At 33.7% G+C, this 15,252-nt stretch overlaps 1 protein-coding gene across 1 annotated transcript in view; it reads right to left on the bottom strand.

Moving 5' to 3' along the window:
- Window positions 1–530: 530 nt before the first annotated feature.
- The window catches only part of LOC307191913 (serine/threonine-protein kinase 31-like), a gene marked incomplete at its 5' end in the record, with an annotated part of 74,182 nt that continues 59,460 nt past the window's right edge, over window positions 531–15,252 (bottom strand). Inside the window, one exon of the mRNA XM_079932239.1 lies at window positions 531–1,011. Coding sequence (XP_079788365.1) covers window positions 850–1,011 — 162 coding nt within the window. The remainder of the gene's footprint in view (window positions 1,012–15,252) is intronic.

Here is a 15,252-nt window from a genome sequence, read left to right as displayed (position 1 = left end):
CTCCACATTTCCTATAAAATTATAAGGTATGAGCATTTTATTGCTTCATATAAAGCCCTCATCTACCTATATGACTATTCCCTATTAAACACACAAACTGTTTCTCCCTTCAGTGCTTTCATCATGCTTTCTCTGCTAGTAAGATACTCTTGATCGTCCTTCACCTTCACCACCCATCCTTTATGATTTAACTAAGGTAGTATCTCCTCCAGAAAGCTTTCCATGACACCCCTCTTCCATAAGATGAGTATCCCTCCTGTGTAATCACATAAAAGCTCTGTCCAGAACTATCATTAGATATTCTATACTGTATTATGAAGATCTGTTTAGATCTCTAACTTTCTCAATAGATTTATGTGCTTTTTAAGTGTAAGGACCACGTTTAACTTATCTTTATATTCCCAAAACTGGGTACAAAGCATATGCAAACTATCATCTGTTAAACAAAAGTATTACCCTTCATAATGAGCTGGCCTACATACTGAAAATCTGTGTAGGAGCTGTCCAACAATCTAATAACCTTTTCTATTACAAGTAACACAGTTGTACTATACAATTTCAAAAAGTAACTACAGACAGAAAATCCTCCCTTAACAACTCTAGTTAAATGAAATTTCAGAGTATACAATTTTTTTGCATAACCAAACATCTTTTATTTTCACAACTGGAATACCAAAGACACACCCAACTAGCTCCAGAACACTCCCAGATTTTTTTCTGTTTATTTAACCAAACTAAACAAAGTTTTAAAAAGGAACATCTGCAACAACAAAAGAATATTAATCAATCAAAGCTGGCTTCACCATATCTTGTCTTTTCCTTATCTTTATCCAAGTTCTCCACCTTTAATTATTCTTCCTCTTTTTTTGGGGTGTATTCAGTATCTTTTTCTGAGTTTGGAGTTGATTTCCCCTTTGGTAGCAAGAAACATTCAGCATTGAAAACTTGCTCAGCAGTCATTGAACTTCTACAATAGATCAAGTTACAGAGGAGGGATTTGACATTATCGTCCTGTAAGAAAAAAGATGTTACAAAACAAAAATAAAATCAAACCAAATGAATGAAAGGACAAACTTGTAATAAGTAAGGAGTATCCAATTCAAAAGTACTTTTAATCAATGATACAGAGCTAAAATCAATTTTTCCTATTTAGGTTTTTAAAAAATTTTTACCAAACTCAACTGGCTTTTATTGGAAAGGGATTAATCCAGTATTAAAACAATGGAATCAAATTACAGGGAAATAATATAAAAGGAAAAAGAAAAGAATAACAACTGAAATTGATCAAAAACAAGTGAAATTTTTTTTAAAAAACTGTATATTTTCCTTCTTTTTTAGGGCACTAGTCAGAATTTGACACTATGAAAATTTTACACTGAAGCTCCTCTGTCTGGAAGGGTAGCCTAACCTTTACTTTGTCAACTGCTTCTGGTTTCATCTGTGAAATGATCTCCTCTTGAAACATTTCTACCACCCCTAACACATTATCATCATTATTACAGAGGCCATATTTTATTATGTACCACAACTTCAAAGAATGTTATTTGTGTTATCACATGTAAATAACATTATAATGTTCCTCTTCCACTAGTTCCACCTCCCAAAGTATGCTTTTTTTCTTGCTCCCTATGATGAATCCAATCAGAGCACATTTCACACTGAATAAAAATCACCTATTTATTGGTAGTGTCCTCATTAGACTCTAAGATGCATAAGACCAGAAACCTTAGTTTCTCACTTCATCCCCAACAACAAGCACAGTGTCAGGGATATAGCAGGTATTCAGTATACATTTGCTAACTGAATGAATGCCAATGCCCATACTGAATTCTACAGAATATGTTTTTAAACATATTTAAAGATAATACCTTTAGTAAGTATAAACTGACTAAAAATTACAAAATCTAAATGAAAAAAACTAGCACACACTCTTGAAAGCCACAAAAATAGATTTAGAACAAGTAGAAAATCATATCATGTTCTTGGACAAAAAGGATCTCATCAGTAATGAGCCAATTTTTAAGTTAATTTATAAGCTTTACCTGATTCCAATAACATACAATCAGTTTCTCCCTCTTAGAACTAGATTAGTTAACTGTATAGATCTTTTGTAAGAATGGTGAGAACAGACATGAAAGTTCTGATAAAAAGTATCAAGAAGGAAGAAACTAGCCTTTCCAAGTATTAAAAGATATCATACAGTCTGTAAATTAAAGGAATATGGCAAAAGAATACGAATAAACACACCAATGGAACAAAACAGAAAAACTAAAAATACACTCTTGTACAAATAAAATTTTATTATAAGAAATACAACATTTCTAATGGGAAAAGGGGATAACTTTTTAATAAAAGGTACTGGGACAAATGGACCCAATGGAAAAAAATAAAATCAGATCTATTCCTCACACCAAACACCAGGATAATTACAAATGTATCAAAAATCTAAATGTATAAAATAAAATTATCTGATTACTAGGAAAAAAGTTTTCTCAATTCCCAAAAGTAACTATAGACAAAAAATTTCTACCTTAAGGTTATCCCTCTCGCAAATTATAAAATATTGTAAAATTATAAAACACAGCTAAAGAACAAAAACAAAAGCAATCTCTAAATGTCAAAATTAAACAAATGAACTATGTATCAGGTAACATAATCACACAGAAAATTATTTTAACTGACTTTAAAACAAGTATTTTGGCTATACAATCATAGTGGGATAAGGATCTAGTGAGATACATCCTAAAGAAAGACCTGCAAAGAAATGTTAAAGTGTACTCAATAACCTTACTGTTTCTAATAATATCACTGTTATTTTCAAACTATCAAATTTATTTCAAGATGAAGCAATTATGTAATTGTTAATATCATAAAAATGAATATTAGTATAAAAGGAAAGAGTGAATTTGTAATTAAAATTAAGTAAAAAGCCTATAATCTTGAATTTTATTTGGAAATACCTATACAAAATATGCATTCATTTTTCTTTTTCTAAAACAAAAATGAACTTCCAATAACAATTAACAACCTTTGCAACCCATATTTTTGTCTCTAAATTTCCTGCTAAAAGGATACCAGCTTCCTTGGGAAAATGGCTAATTCCAGTCATTGGGCAAAGAATGTACAAGATAATAAGGGACATCTTATGCAAAAAGCAAGTTATAAAAGACAATTCAATTTGCGACAAAGGTCACAGGATCCATCTTGAATAGGGTTCTCAACAAATTAGAATTTGAGCAAAATACTTTTTTAAATGACTTCAACAAATTGAGACACATTAAAATATGTTTAAATCCACAAGACTATAATCATACCATTAAAACAAAATTTTAAAATTTGATTGATACCTTTTAGAGGTTGCCAAGACACCAACTAATTTTTCTTAAAATTTCTTTCCCTGAACGAACTAAAATGTAGGGTAACCCAATAATTGTTGAGACAAAGTTTATCAAAACATTTCAATTAATAAACACAGATGCAATAACAGAACTGGAAAATCACCAGTATTCAACAAAACGAAGTATCTAGAGGACCAGCACTAAATGATGCTAAAATCACTAGGCAGTGAATGGAAAAATTAAATAATGAATGGAACAGTTTAAGAAATAATGAATGAAACAGTTTAAGAGATCTTTGAGATAATATGAAGCATACCAACATTTGCATTATAGGAGTCCCAGAAAAAAAAGAGAAAGTGAAATGAGTTGAGTTGAAAATGTATTTGATGAAATTATGGCTGAACACTTCTCAAACCTGAAGAAGGAAACAGATATACAGGTACAGGAAACACAGAGGGTCCTTAACAAAATGAACCCAAACAGACTCATACCAAGAGGTATCAAAATGTCAAAAGAGAAAGAATTATAAAGGCAACAAGAGAAAAACAAAGCATCACATACGAGGGAACCCACATGAGACTATCAGCTTATTTTTCTGCAGAAATTTTTCAGGCCAGAAGGGAGTGCAATAGCATATTCAGAGTAATGAAAGGGGAAAATCTTGAACCTAGGATACTCTACCCAGCAAGATTATCATTTAGAATTGAGGGAGAGATAAGGAACTTCTCACATAAGAAAAGCTAACAGTTCATAGCTTAAAGATTTTTCTCTAAATGGAAAAGAAAAGGCTGTAACAAGAAGAAAGAATCTACAGGATAGGAAAAATCCCATTAGTAAAGGCAAATATATAGTAAAGGTTGGGGATAAACCACTTAAGCTAGTAAAAAGATTAAAAGACAAAAAATTCTAAAAGCAACTGTAACTACTAAGAGTTAAGGGATAAACACAAAGATGTAAAATATGACATAAAACATACAAAATGTGGGGGAGGGAAATAAAAATATAGATCTTTTAGAACCTGTTTGAACTTAAGTAACTACCAGTTTAAAACAAGCAGATATAGTTATAGGTCAGCATATATGTACACCATGGTAACCACAAATCAGAAACCTTCAACAGATACACAAAAACTAGAAAGAAAGAAACAGAAGCAAACTACTAAAGAAAATCATCAAACCATAAGGGAAGAAACAAAAAGAGAAGAAATAAACAGAAAAGAACTTCAAAAGTAACCAGAAAAAAGTAACAAAATGGCAATAAGTACATACCTATCAATAATTACTTGAAGTGTCAATGGACTAAATGCTCCAATCAAAAGACACAGAGTAGCTGATTGGATAAAAATTAAGGCCCATCTGTATACTGCTTCCACAGAACTCACTTCAGAGCTAAAGAAGCACACAGACTGAAAGTAAGTGGATGGAAAAACAGTATTTCGTGCAAATGGAAACAACAAAAAACTGGTGGTAGTAACTCTCATATCAGACAAAATAGACTTTAAAACAAACTCTGTAACAAAAGACTAAGAAAGGCATTATATAATAATAAAGGGATAAATACAAAAAGAGGATATTACACTCATTAACATATATGCACTCCACACAGGAGCACCTAAAGATATAAGGCGGGAGAAACTGACAACAATACAGTAACAGTAGGGTACTTTAACACCCCACTTACATCAATGGACAGATAGATCATCCAAACAGAAAACCAAGAAGGCCACAGTGGTCTTACATGATACAATATATCAGTTAGACTTACTAAATATCTCCAGAACATGCCATCCAAAATCACCAAAATACATGCTTTTCAAATGCACATGTAACATTCTCCAGGACAGATCACATGCTAGGCCACAAAACAAGTCTCAACAAATTTAAGAGGACAGAAATTATATCTAGCATTTCTTCCAATCACAAAAGAAGCTAGAAAAAAATTACAGAAAAAAAAATGGGAAAAGTACAAATATATGCAGACTAAACAACATGCTACTAAAAAACCAAGGAATAAAAGAGGAAATCAAAGAATAACTCGAGAAGTGAAAATGGAAACAAAACTTTCCAAAATCTATGGGACGTAACAAAAGCAGTTCTAAGAGTGACACTTATGGCAATGAAGACCCATCTCAAGTAACAAGAAAAATCTCAAACAACCTAACCTACAATCTAAAGGAATTAGAAAAAGAACAAATGAAGCTCAAAGTCAGTAGAGGAAGGAAATAATAAATATCAGAGAGGAAATAAATAAAATTTAAAACTAATTAATGAAACCAAGAGATGGTTTTTTGAAAAGATAAACAAAACTGACAAACCTTAAGCCAGGTACATGAAGAAGAAAAGGGAGAGGCCCCAAGTAAACAAAATGAGAAGTGAAAGAGGAGAAATAACAACCAATATCATAGAGACACAAAAACAACAGAATACTACAAACAGTTTTATGCCAGTAAATTGGACAACTAGAAGAAATGGACAAATATCTAGAAACATAAAACCTAGGAAGACTGAGTTGGGAAGAAATAGATAATCCGAACAGACTAATCACCAGGAGTGAAACTGTAATTTAAAAAACTCCCCATATACAAAAATCCAGGAGTAGACAGCTTCACAGGTGAATTCCACCAAACATACAAAGAAGAGGTAATAACTGTCCTTCTCAAACTATTCCAAAAACTTGAAGAGGATGGAACACTCCCAAATTCATTCTACAAGGCCACTACTGCCTTGATACCAAAACCAGACAAACACTCTATGAAAAAAGAAAATTACAGGCCAATATCTCTGATGAATAGAGATACAAATATCCTCAATAAAATACTAGCAAACCAAATCCAACAATATATAAAAAGGATCATATACCGTAATCAAGACAGATTTATTCCAGGTATGCAGGGTGGTTCAATATTTACAAATCAATCATTATGATACACCAGATTAACAAAAGGAAGGATAAAAATCACATGATCATCTCAGACACAGATAAAGCATTTGACAAAAATTCAACATCCATTCAGGATAAAAACTCTCATCAGAGTTTGTACAGAGGGAGCATATCTCAATGTAATAAATGCCATTTATGACAAATTCACAGCTAACATCATACTCAACAGTGAAAAGCTAAAAGCCTTCTAAAACCAGGAACAAGACAAGGATGACCACTCTCACCACTTCTATTTACAATAGTATTGGGAATCCTATCCATAGTAATCAGACAAGAAAAAGAAATAAAAGACATAAATTGGAAGGGAAGAAATAAAACTGTCACTATTTGCAAATGACATAATACTATATATACAAAACTCTAAAGTCTCCACCAAGAAACTATTAGAACTAATAAAGGAATTCATTAAAGTTGAAAAATGCAGGATTAATATATAGAAATCTGTTTATTTCCTACACACTAGTAACGAAGTATAAGAAAGATAAAGCAAGAGAACAATCCCATTTAAAATCACATCAGGGACTTCCCTGGTGGTCCAGTAGTAAAGAATCGCCTTACAATGCAGGGGATGAGGGTCAGGGAACTAAGATCCCACATGCCACGGGGCAACTAAGCCCACACGCCACAACTACTGAGCTTGTGCACCTCAACTAGAGAGCCTGCATGCCGCAAACTACAGAGCCCATGCACTCTGGAACCCGCGCACCACAACAAGAGAGAAGGCAGCATGTCACAACAAAAGATCTCGCATGCCTCAACAAAGATCCCACGTGCTGCAACTAAGACCTGATGCAGCCAAAAATAATAAAATAAATAAATAAATAATAAATCTTTTAAAAATAAATAAAGAAAACCACATCAAAAAGAATGAAATACCTTGAAATAACCTTAACCAAGGAGGTGAAAGACCTATACTCTGAAAACTATAAAACTCTGATGAAGGAATCTGAAAATAATACAAAGAAGTGGAAAGACATACTATGTTTTTGGACTGTGAGAATTAATATTGTTAAAATGACCATACTACCTAAAGCAATCTAGAGATTAAATGTAATCCCTATCAAAACACCTATGACGTATTTCACAGAAATATAACAAATAATCCTAAAATTTATGTGGAACCAGAGAATAACCCAAATTGCCAAAGCAATCTTGTGAAAAAAGAACAAAGCTGGAGGTATCACACTCCCTGACTTCAGACTATACTACAAAGCCACAGTAATCAAAACAGCATGGTAATGGCACAAAAAACAAAGACATAGGTCAATGGAACAGAATAGAGAGCCCAGAAATAAACCCATGCACATATGATCAATCAATCTACAAAGGAGGCAAAAAAAAAAAAATACAACGGAGAAAAGACAGTCTCTTCAATAAGTGGTGCTGGAAAACTGGTCAGCTACATGTAAAAGAATGAAATTAGAACATTCTCTAACACCATATACAAAAATAAATTCTAAATAGATTAAAGACCTAAATGTAAGACCTGAAATCATTAAACTCCTAGGGGAAAACATAGGCAGAACATTCTGTGACATAAACCCCAGCAATATATTTTTTGGGTCTATCTCCTAAAGCAAAGGAGATAAAAGCAAAAATAAGCAAACAGGACCTAATTAAACTGAAAAGCTTTTGCACAGCAGAGGAAATCATTGACAAAATAAAAAGACAACCTACTTAATGAGAGAAAATATTTACAAATGATATGACAGATAAGGGGTTAACATCCAAAATAAACAAACAGCTCATACATCTCAACATCAAAAAAACAAACCCATTTTAAAAATGGGCAGAAGACCTGAAAAGACATTTTTCCAGAGAAGACATACAGATGTCCAAGAGGCCCATGAAAAGCTGCTCAACATCACTAATCATCAGAGTAATGCAAATGAAAACGAGACATCACCTCACACCCATCAGAATGGCCATCATCAAAAAGAGCACAAATAACAAATGCTGGAAAGGGTGTAGAGAAAAGGGAACCCCCCTACACTGTTGGTGGGAGTGTAAATTGGCACAGCCACTGTGCAAAACAGTATGGAGGTTCCTCGGAAAACTAAAAATAGAACTACCATATGATCTAGCAATTCCATTCCTGTGTATATATACAAAAAAAATGAAAACAATTCAAAAAGATACATGCACCCCAATGTTCGTAGCAGCATTATTTACAATTGCCAATATATGGAAGCAACATAAGCGCCCACTAACATATGAATGGATAAAGAAGATGTGGCATATATATTCAATGGAATATTACTCAGCCATAAAAAATAATGAAATTTTGCCATTTGCAATAACATGGATGGACTTGGAGGGTATTATGCTAAGTGTAACAAGTCAGACAGAGAAAGACAAATACTGTATGATATCACTTATATGCGGAATCTAAAAAAATAAAACAAATTAGTGAATATAAGAAAAAAGAAACAGCATCACACATATAGAGAATAAACTAGTAGTTACCAGTTTATTGGAGAGGGGAGGGGGGAGGGGCAAGATATTGGTAGGGAACTCAGAGTTACAAACTACTATGTATAAAATACATAAACTACAAGGTATATTGTACAACACAGGAAATATGGCCAATATTTTATAATAGCTATACATGGAACATAACCTTTAAAATTGTGAATCACTATGTTGTACACCTGAAAACTCATAATACTGTATATCAAATATACCTCAATAAAAAAATAAAGTGAAAATGCAACCCACAGAATGGGAGAAAATATCTGCAAATCATATATCTAATAAAGGACTTGTATCTAGAATATAACTCTTACAACTCAGTAATATAAAGATAATCCAATTTAAAAATGATCAAAGGTTCTGAATAGACATTTCACCAAGAAAATATATATATATATATATATATATATATATATATATATATATATATATACACACACAAACAGCCAATAAGGAAATGAAAAGATGCTCAACATCGTTAATCATCAGGGAAATGCAAATTGAAACTACAACAAGATGCTACTTCACACCTACTAAGATGGCTAGAAGCAAAAAGTCAGGTAAAAAACAAGTGTTGGGGAGGATGAAAACTTGGAACCTTGCCTGATACACTGCTGATGGAAATTTGAAATGGTTGCAGCCACTTTGGGAAACAGTCTGGCAGTTCCTCAAACAACTAAACACAGAGTTACAGCTTGACCCAGAAATTCCACTCTGAGGTACATACCCAAGAGAAATGAAAACATATGTCCACACAGAAACCTGTATACCAATGTTTACAGCAGCATTATTCGTAATAGCCAAAAGGCAGAAACAACCCTAATGTCTATTAACAGACAAAAGGATAAATAAAATGTGGTAAATCCACACAATGGAATATTATTCAGCCATTAAAAGGAGTAAGTACTGATACACATTAAAACTTGGATAAACCTTGAAAACAGTATGCTAAATTAACGAAGCCAATCATAAAAGTTTACGTATCATATGATTCCATTCATATGTATGTCCAGAATAGAAAAAATCTAGAGAGACAAATAGTACATTAGTGGTCATTTAGGACTGGTGTGGCTGGATAGTGACACAGAGTGTCCATAACTAAGGAATATGGAATTTCTTTTTGAGGTAATGAAATGCTCTAAAACTGACTGTGGTGATAGTTTGCATGCATCTTTGAATATACTAAAAATCACTGAGTTGTAAACTTTAAATGGGTGAACTGTAAGGTGTTTAAGTTATTTCTCAATAAAGCTATTTTAAAATGATTATAAAACTTCACTGAAAGACATGCCATATTTCATTTAACATAAGGGACATTAAAACACTAAGGAATTAAAATATTCCCAATAAAACTATGAACCATGATAAAAAGACTTCGATTATGAGAAATAGCCTAACTTCAGAGATAATAAATTGTTTTAAAAAATAGTAATACTGGGACTTCCCTGGTGGCGCTGTGGTTAAGAATCCACCTGCCAATGCAGGGGACACGGGTTCGAGACCTGGTCCAGGAAGATCCCATATGCTGCGAAGCAACTAAGCCCATGTGCCACAACTACTGAGCCTGTGCTCCTAGAGCCCGCAAGCCACAACTACTGAAGCCCGCACGCCTAGAGCCCATGCTCCGCAACAGGAGAAGCCACTGCAATGAGAAGCGCACGCACCCCAATGAAGAGTAGCCCCTGCTAGTCGCAACTAAAGAAAGCCAGAGCACAGCAACAAAGACCCAATGCAGCCAAAATAAATAAACAAATAAATAAATGTTTCTTTAATAATAATATTGTATTTATATTTGAAAGTTCCTAGAAGAGTAGATCTTAAAAGTTCTCATCACACACACACACAAAAATTTGTAACTGTTATGGTCACAGATGTTAACTAGACTTACCGTGGTAAGCATTTTCACAATGTATATAAATATTGAACAATTATGTCGAATGCTTAAAGCTAATATAATGTTATATGTTAATTATACCCCAATTTTAAGAAATGAAAAAAAGAATCAATTTTTGCTACATGATATATGTACCTTTGAATATAATTAAAACTACTTATGTAATTAGTTAGAAAAAATATTAGTAATAATAATAAAATCTATCTTACAATCAATACAAGTAAAATAATGTCCTAAACAAATGGAGAGCTATTATTTTCCCAATCACAAAAATAGTGTATCATTAAGATAGCAATTCTCCTTCAAATTAACCTATAAATTCAATATACTTTCAAAGTCTCAACAGTGTTTTTCAGAAGAGTTATTAACAAGTTGGTGCCAAAATTCATATGGAAAAATAAAGTGACAAGAATAGCCAAGGCAATGTTAAAGAAAAATGTGAGGAAGGAAAGCCAAAGCCCTCTACAAAGATACAGCATTTAAAATAGTGTAGTGCCAGCACAGGGATCAATAGTCAAAGAACAGAATAGGCCCAAAATAGGTTCATGAATACATGGAAATTTGATACAGCATAGACTGGCATTATTAATCAATGGGGAATGACCGATTATTGAATAAATGGTGCTGGGTCAACTATCTGTCCACATATAATAAGATAAAATTAGATCCTTAACTTCATATCATACACAAAAACTGATTTGAGAAGGATTAAAAATATAAACGGGAAATGGAGGGAAAAGGCAGGTCCAAGAAATAGCAGATGAAGATCATTTAACCAGAAAAAATATAATAAAGCAAGATTCATTCATTCAAAAATATTTATTAAGGTCCTACTATGTGTAAAGCAGTGCTACAGACACTGGGGATACAATGATGCATAACACAAAGTCCCTGCTTTATTGAGCTTACAGACCAAATATAAATTTTTTTAAAACTTAATGAAACAATTATCTATTTTTAAAAGGATACATACACAGACTTTTATAGAAAGATTCACAAGAAACTAGCAATAACAAGTGTTTCTAGGGAAGGGACTTGGATAGCTGATGGAATACAAATAGAGAGATTTCTAACAGCATGTGCTTCCTCTTGTAACTCTTGAATTTTGCATCATACACGTTATGTGAAGGAACAACTATTTGAAGGAACTAACCTTATAATAAATATAAGAGTTGTACAATAGTGAAATGGGTTGCTCCGAACTTAAAGGTATTTAAGCAGAGAATGAAGGCCATCTGTTAGGGATATTATTGAAGAAATTCTCCCAGGAGGCTGGGGACAAGTGAATTAATTATCCTCTCATACCTCTTTCATTGCATAATTCCATGATTTCTCTCCATTTGTGACATGGGCCCTGCAAAGTCCAGACAAGAGCTCCCTCATTTGTTTGATAACTATGCGGGATCACAAAATGTGGGTAAAGACAACACCATTCCCAGCACTAATGGCTGCCTCAGATAGAAGCAAATACTGCACATGCCAAGTATTCTTCTAATTTAATGTCCACACATAGCTACCCACATTAAAGAGAGACTTCTTGTGTTTATTCATCTTCCTTACACATACAGCTAGCAGAGTGTCTAGCACATGGCTGACAGATTACAATCTGTCGTAGGCAGACCTCTAAGATGTCCTCCAGTCAGCCCTACTTCCCAGTATTCATTTTGTTACATTATCCCATCCCTTTGAGTATGGGCTTGACCTAGTGAAATGGCTCTAACAAAGAGGAAAAGTGATGGATATCACATCCATGAGCTGGTTATGAAAAACTGTGACTTATGTCTAACTAACACAGTCTTTTCTACTGCTTTCTCTGCTTATGCACTTTGATGAGAAAAGTTGCCATGATGGAAATACAGCAAGCTCTGGTCAACAACTAGAGAGAAACTAATTCTGCCAACAACTATGTGAGCCTGGAAACAGATCCTTCCTCAGTCGACCTTTAAGATGACTATAGCCCACCCAACAACTTGACTGCAGCCTGTGAAAGGACATGAAGTAGAGGATCCAAATAAGCTGCACTGCTGGCTCACAAACTTTTAAGACAATAAATGTGTGTTAAATCACTAAATTTCTGGATAATTTGTTACACGGTAATTTTTCTATCAAACCTGAAAGAACATGAGTTTCAAGTGTTCGCTTTGGGTGAAGCTGTAACCTGTAACTGCTAGTTTTTTAATGGCAAAAACTCTGTATCATACATTTTTCAAAAATGTAAAACATTATCAACCTTCTTCGTTATTGCATTCTATAGAGATGGCCGGTAGGTGTAATGAATAGTTTCATAATCTCCCAAAAGTTGTCTCCAATGTTTTTTACTACTGCCCAAGAAGTGGGGCAAAACTCCTTAATAATCATTCTTAATGTGTGTTTAAAAATTAATTTCATGGGCTTCCCTGGTGGCGCAGTGGTTAAGAATCCTCCTGCCAGGGCAGGGGCCACGGATTCGAGTCCTGATCCAGAAAGATCCCACATGCCACAGAGCAACTAAGCCCGTGTGCCACAACTACTGAGCTTGCACTCTAGAGTCTGTGAGCCACAACTACTGAAGCCGGCGCGCCTAGAGCCTGTGCACCGCAATGAAGAGTAGCCCCTGCTCACCGCAACTAGAGAAAGCCCGCGTGCAGCAATGAAGACCCAATGCAGCCAAAAATAAAGTAAAAAAAAAAAATAGATAAATTTATTTAAAAAATTAATTTCATGGGATAATAGTAGGTACTACAAAACAAAAACTTTTTGGTCAAATAAGAGACCATACAGAGTTAAACAAAACTATGTGTGTTCCTTCATTGCAGTTCAAACTACCAAAAGAATATGAGGTCATGTCAGCTGGAAGGAAGAAATAAAACTGTCTTCGTTCATAGATGACATGACTGTCTATGTAGAAAATATGAAAGCATCCAATAAAAAACTCCTAGAACTAGTTGAGTGACTATAGAACATTTGTAGGCATAAGGTTAATATACAAAATTCAATCATCTTCCTATATACCAGCAATGAACAAGTAGAATTTGAATTTTAAAACACAATACCATTTGTATTTATACCCTCCAATATTAAATACTTGAGTAGAAATCTAACAAAATATGTACAGGATCTATTTGAGAAAAAAATTATAAAACTCCGATGAAAGACATTGAAGAACTAAATAAATGGATATTCCATGCTCATGGAAAAAAACACAACATTGTCAACATATCAATTCTTCCCAACTTCATCTATAGATTCAATGCAATCTCAATCAAAATCCCAGCAAGTCATTTTGTGGATATCAACAAAATGATTCTAATGTTTACACTGAGAGGCAAAAGCCCCATAATAGCCAATACAAAATTAAAGGAAAAGAATAAAGTTAAAGGACTGTTACTATCCAACTTCAAAACTCACTGTAAAGCTAGAGTAGTCAAGACTATGTGGTATTAGTAAAAGAATAAGCAAATAGATCAGTGGAACAAAACAGACCCACATAAATATAGACTGATCTTTGACAAAGGAGAAAAGGCAATACAATGAAGAAGATAGTCTTTTCAACAAATGGTACTGGAACAACTGGACATCCACATGCAAAAAAATAAATCTAGACACAGATCTTATACCTGTCACAATAATTAACTCAAAAAGGATCACAGACCTAAATGTCAAATGCAAAACTATAAAACTCCTAGAAAACATAGGAGAAAATACAGATGAAGCTGGGTTTGGCAAAGATTTTCAAAATACAATACCAAAAGCACAATCCATGAAAGGAAAGAATAAACTGGACTGCATTAAAATTAAAAATTTGTTCTGCAAAAGACACATTCAAGAAAATTAGAAGACAACCACAGATTGTGAGAAAATATCTGCAAAAGACGTATCTGATAAAAGACTGTTATTCAAAATATACAGAGAACTCTTAAAACTCAACAATAAGAAAACATGATTAAAAAATGTGCCAAAGACCTTGCCAAATACCTCACCAAAGAAGATATACAGGTGGCAAATAAGCATATGAAAAGATGCTCCACATCACGTGGCACCAGGGAAAAGTAAATTCAAACAATGAGATACTAGTACACATCTATAAGAATGGCCACAATTCAAAACACTGACCGAATGCTAGTAAGGCTGTGGAGCAACAGGAGCGGTTACTCATTGCTAGTGGCAATCAAAAACAGTACAGCTTAGAAGACAGTTTGTCAATTTCTTTAAAAACTAAACTATTTAAATATATTATTACCATACAATCCAGCAGCTGCACTCCTTGGTACTCACCCAAGGAAATAAAAAACTTATGTCCACACAAAAACCTGCACATGGATGTTTATTGAAGCTTTATTCATAATTGTCAAAACCTGGAAACAACCAAGTTGTCCTTCAGTAGGTGAAGAGATAAATAGTGGAACACTCAGACAATGGATCAAGGCTAAAAAGAAATGAGCTATCAAGCCACGAAAAAACATAGAGGAAACTTACGTGCATATGATTAAGTGGAAAAAGCCAATATGAAGAGGCTACATACTGTATGATTCCAACTATATGACATTCTGGAAAAGGCAAAATTATGAAGACAGGAAAAAGATCAGTCTCCAGGTGTTTGGAGAAAGTAGAGATGAAAAGGTAGAGCAC

The sequence above is a fragment of the Stenella coeruleoalba genome, assembly GCF_951394435.1.
Source record: "Stenella coeruleoalba genome assembly, chromosome: 9".
NCBI classification, from domain to species: Eukaryota; Metazoa; Chordata; class Mammalia; order Artiodactyla; family Delphinidae; genus Stenella; species Stenella coeruleoalba.
The sequence above is the reverse complement of the archived record's forward strand: the minus strand, read 5'-3'. Positions and strand labels throughout refer to the sequence as shown.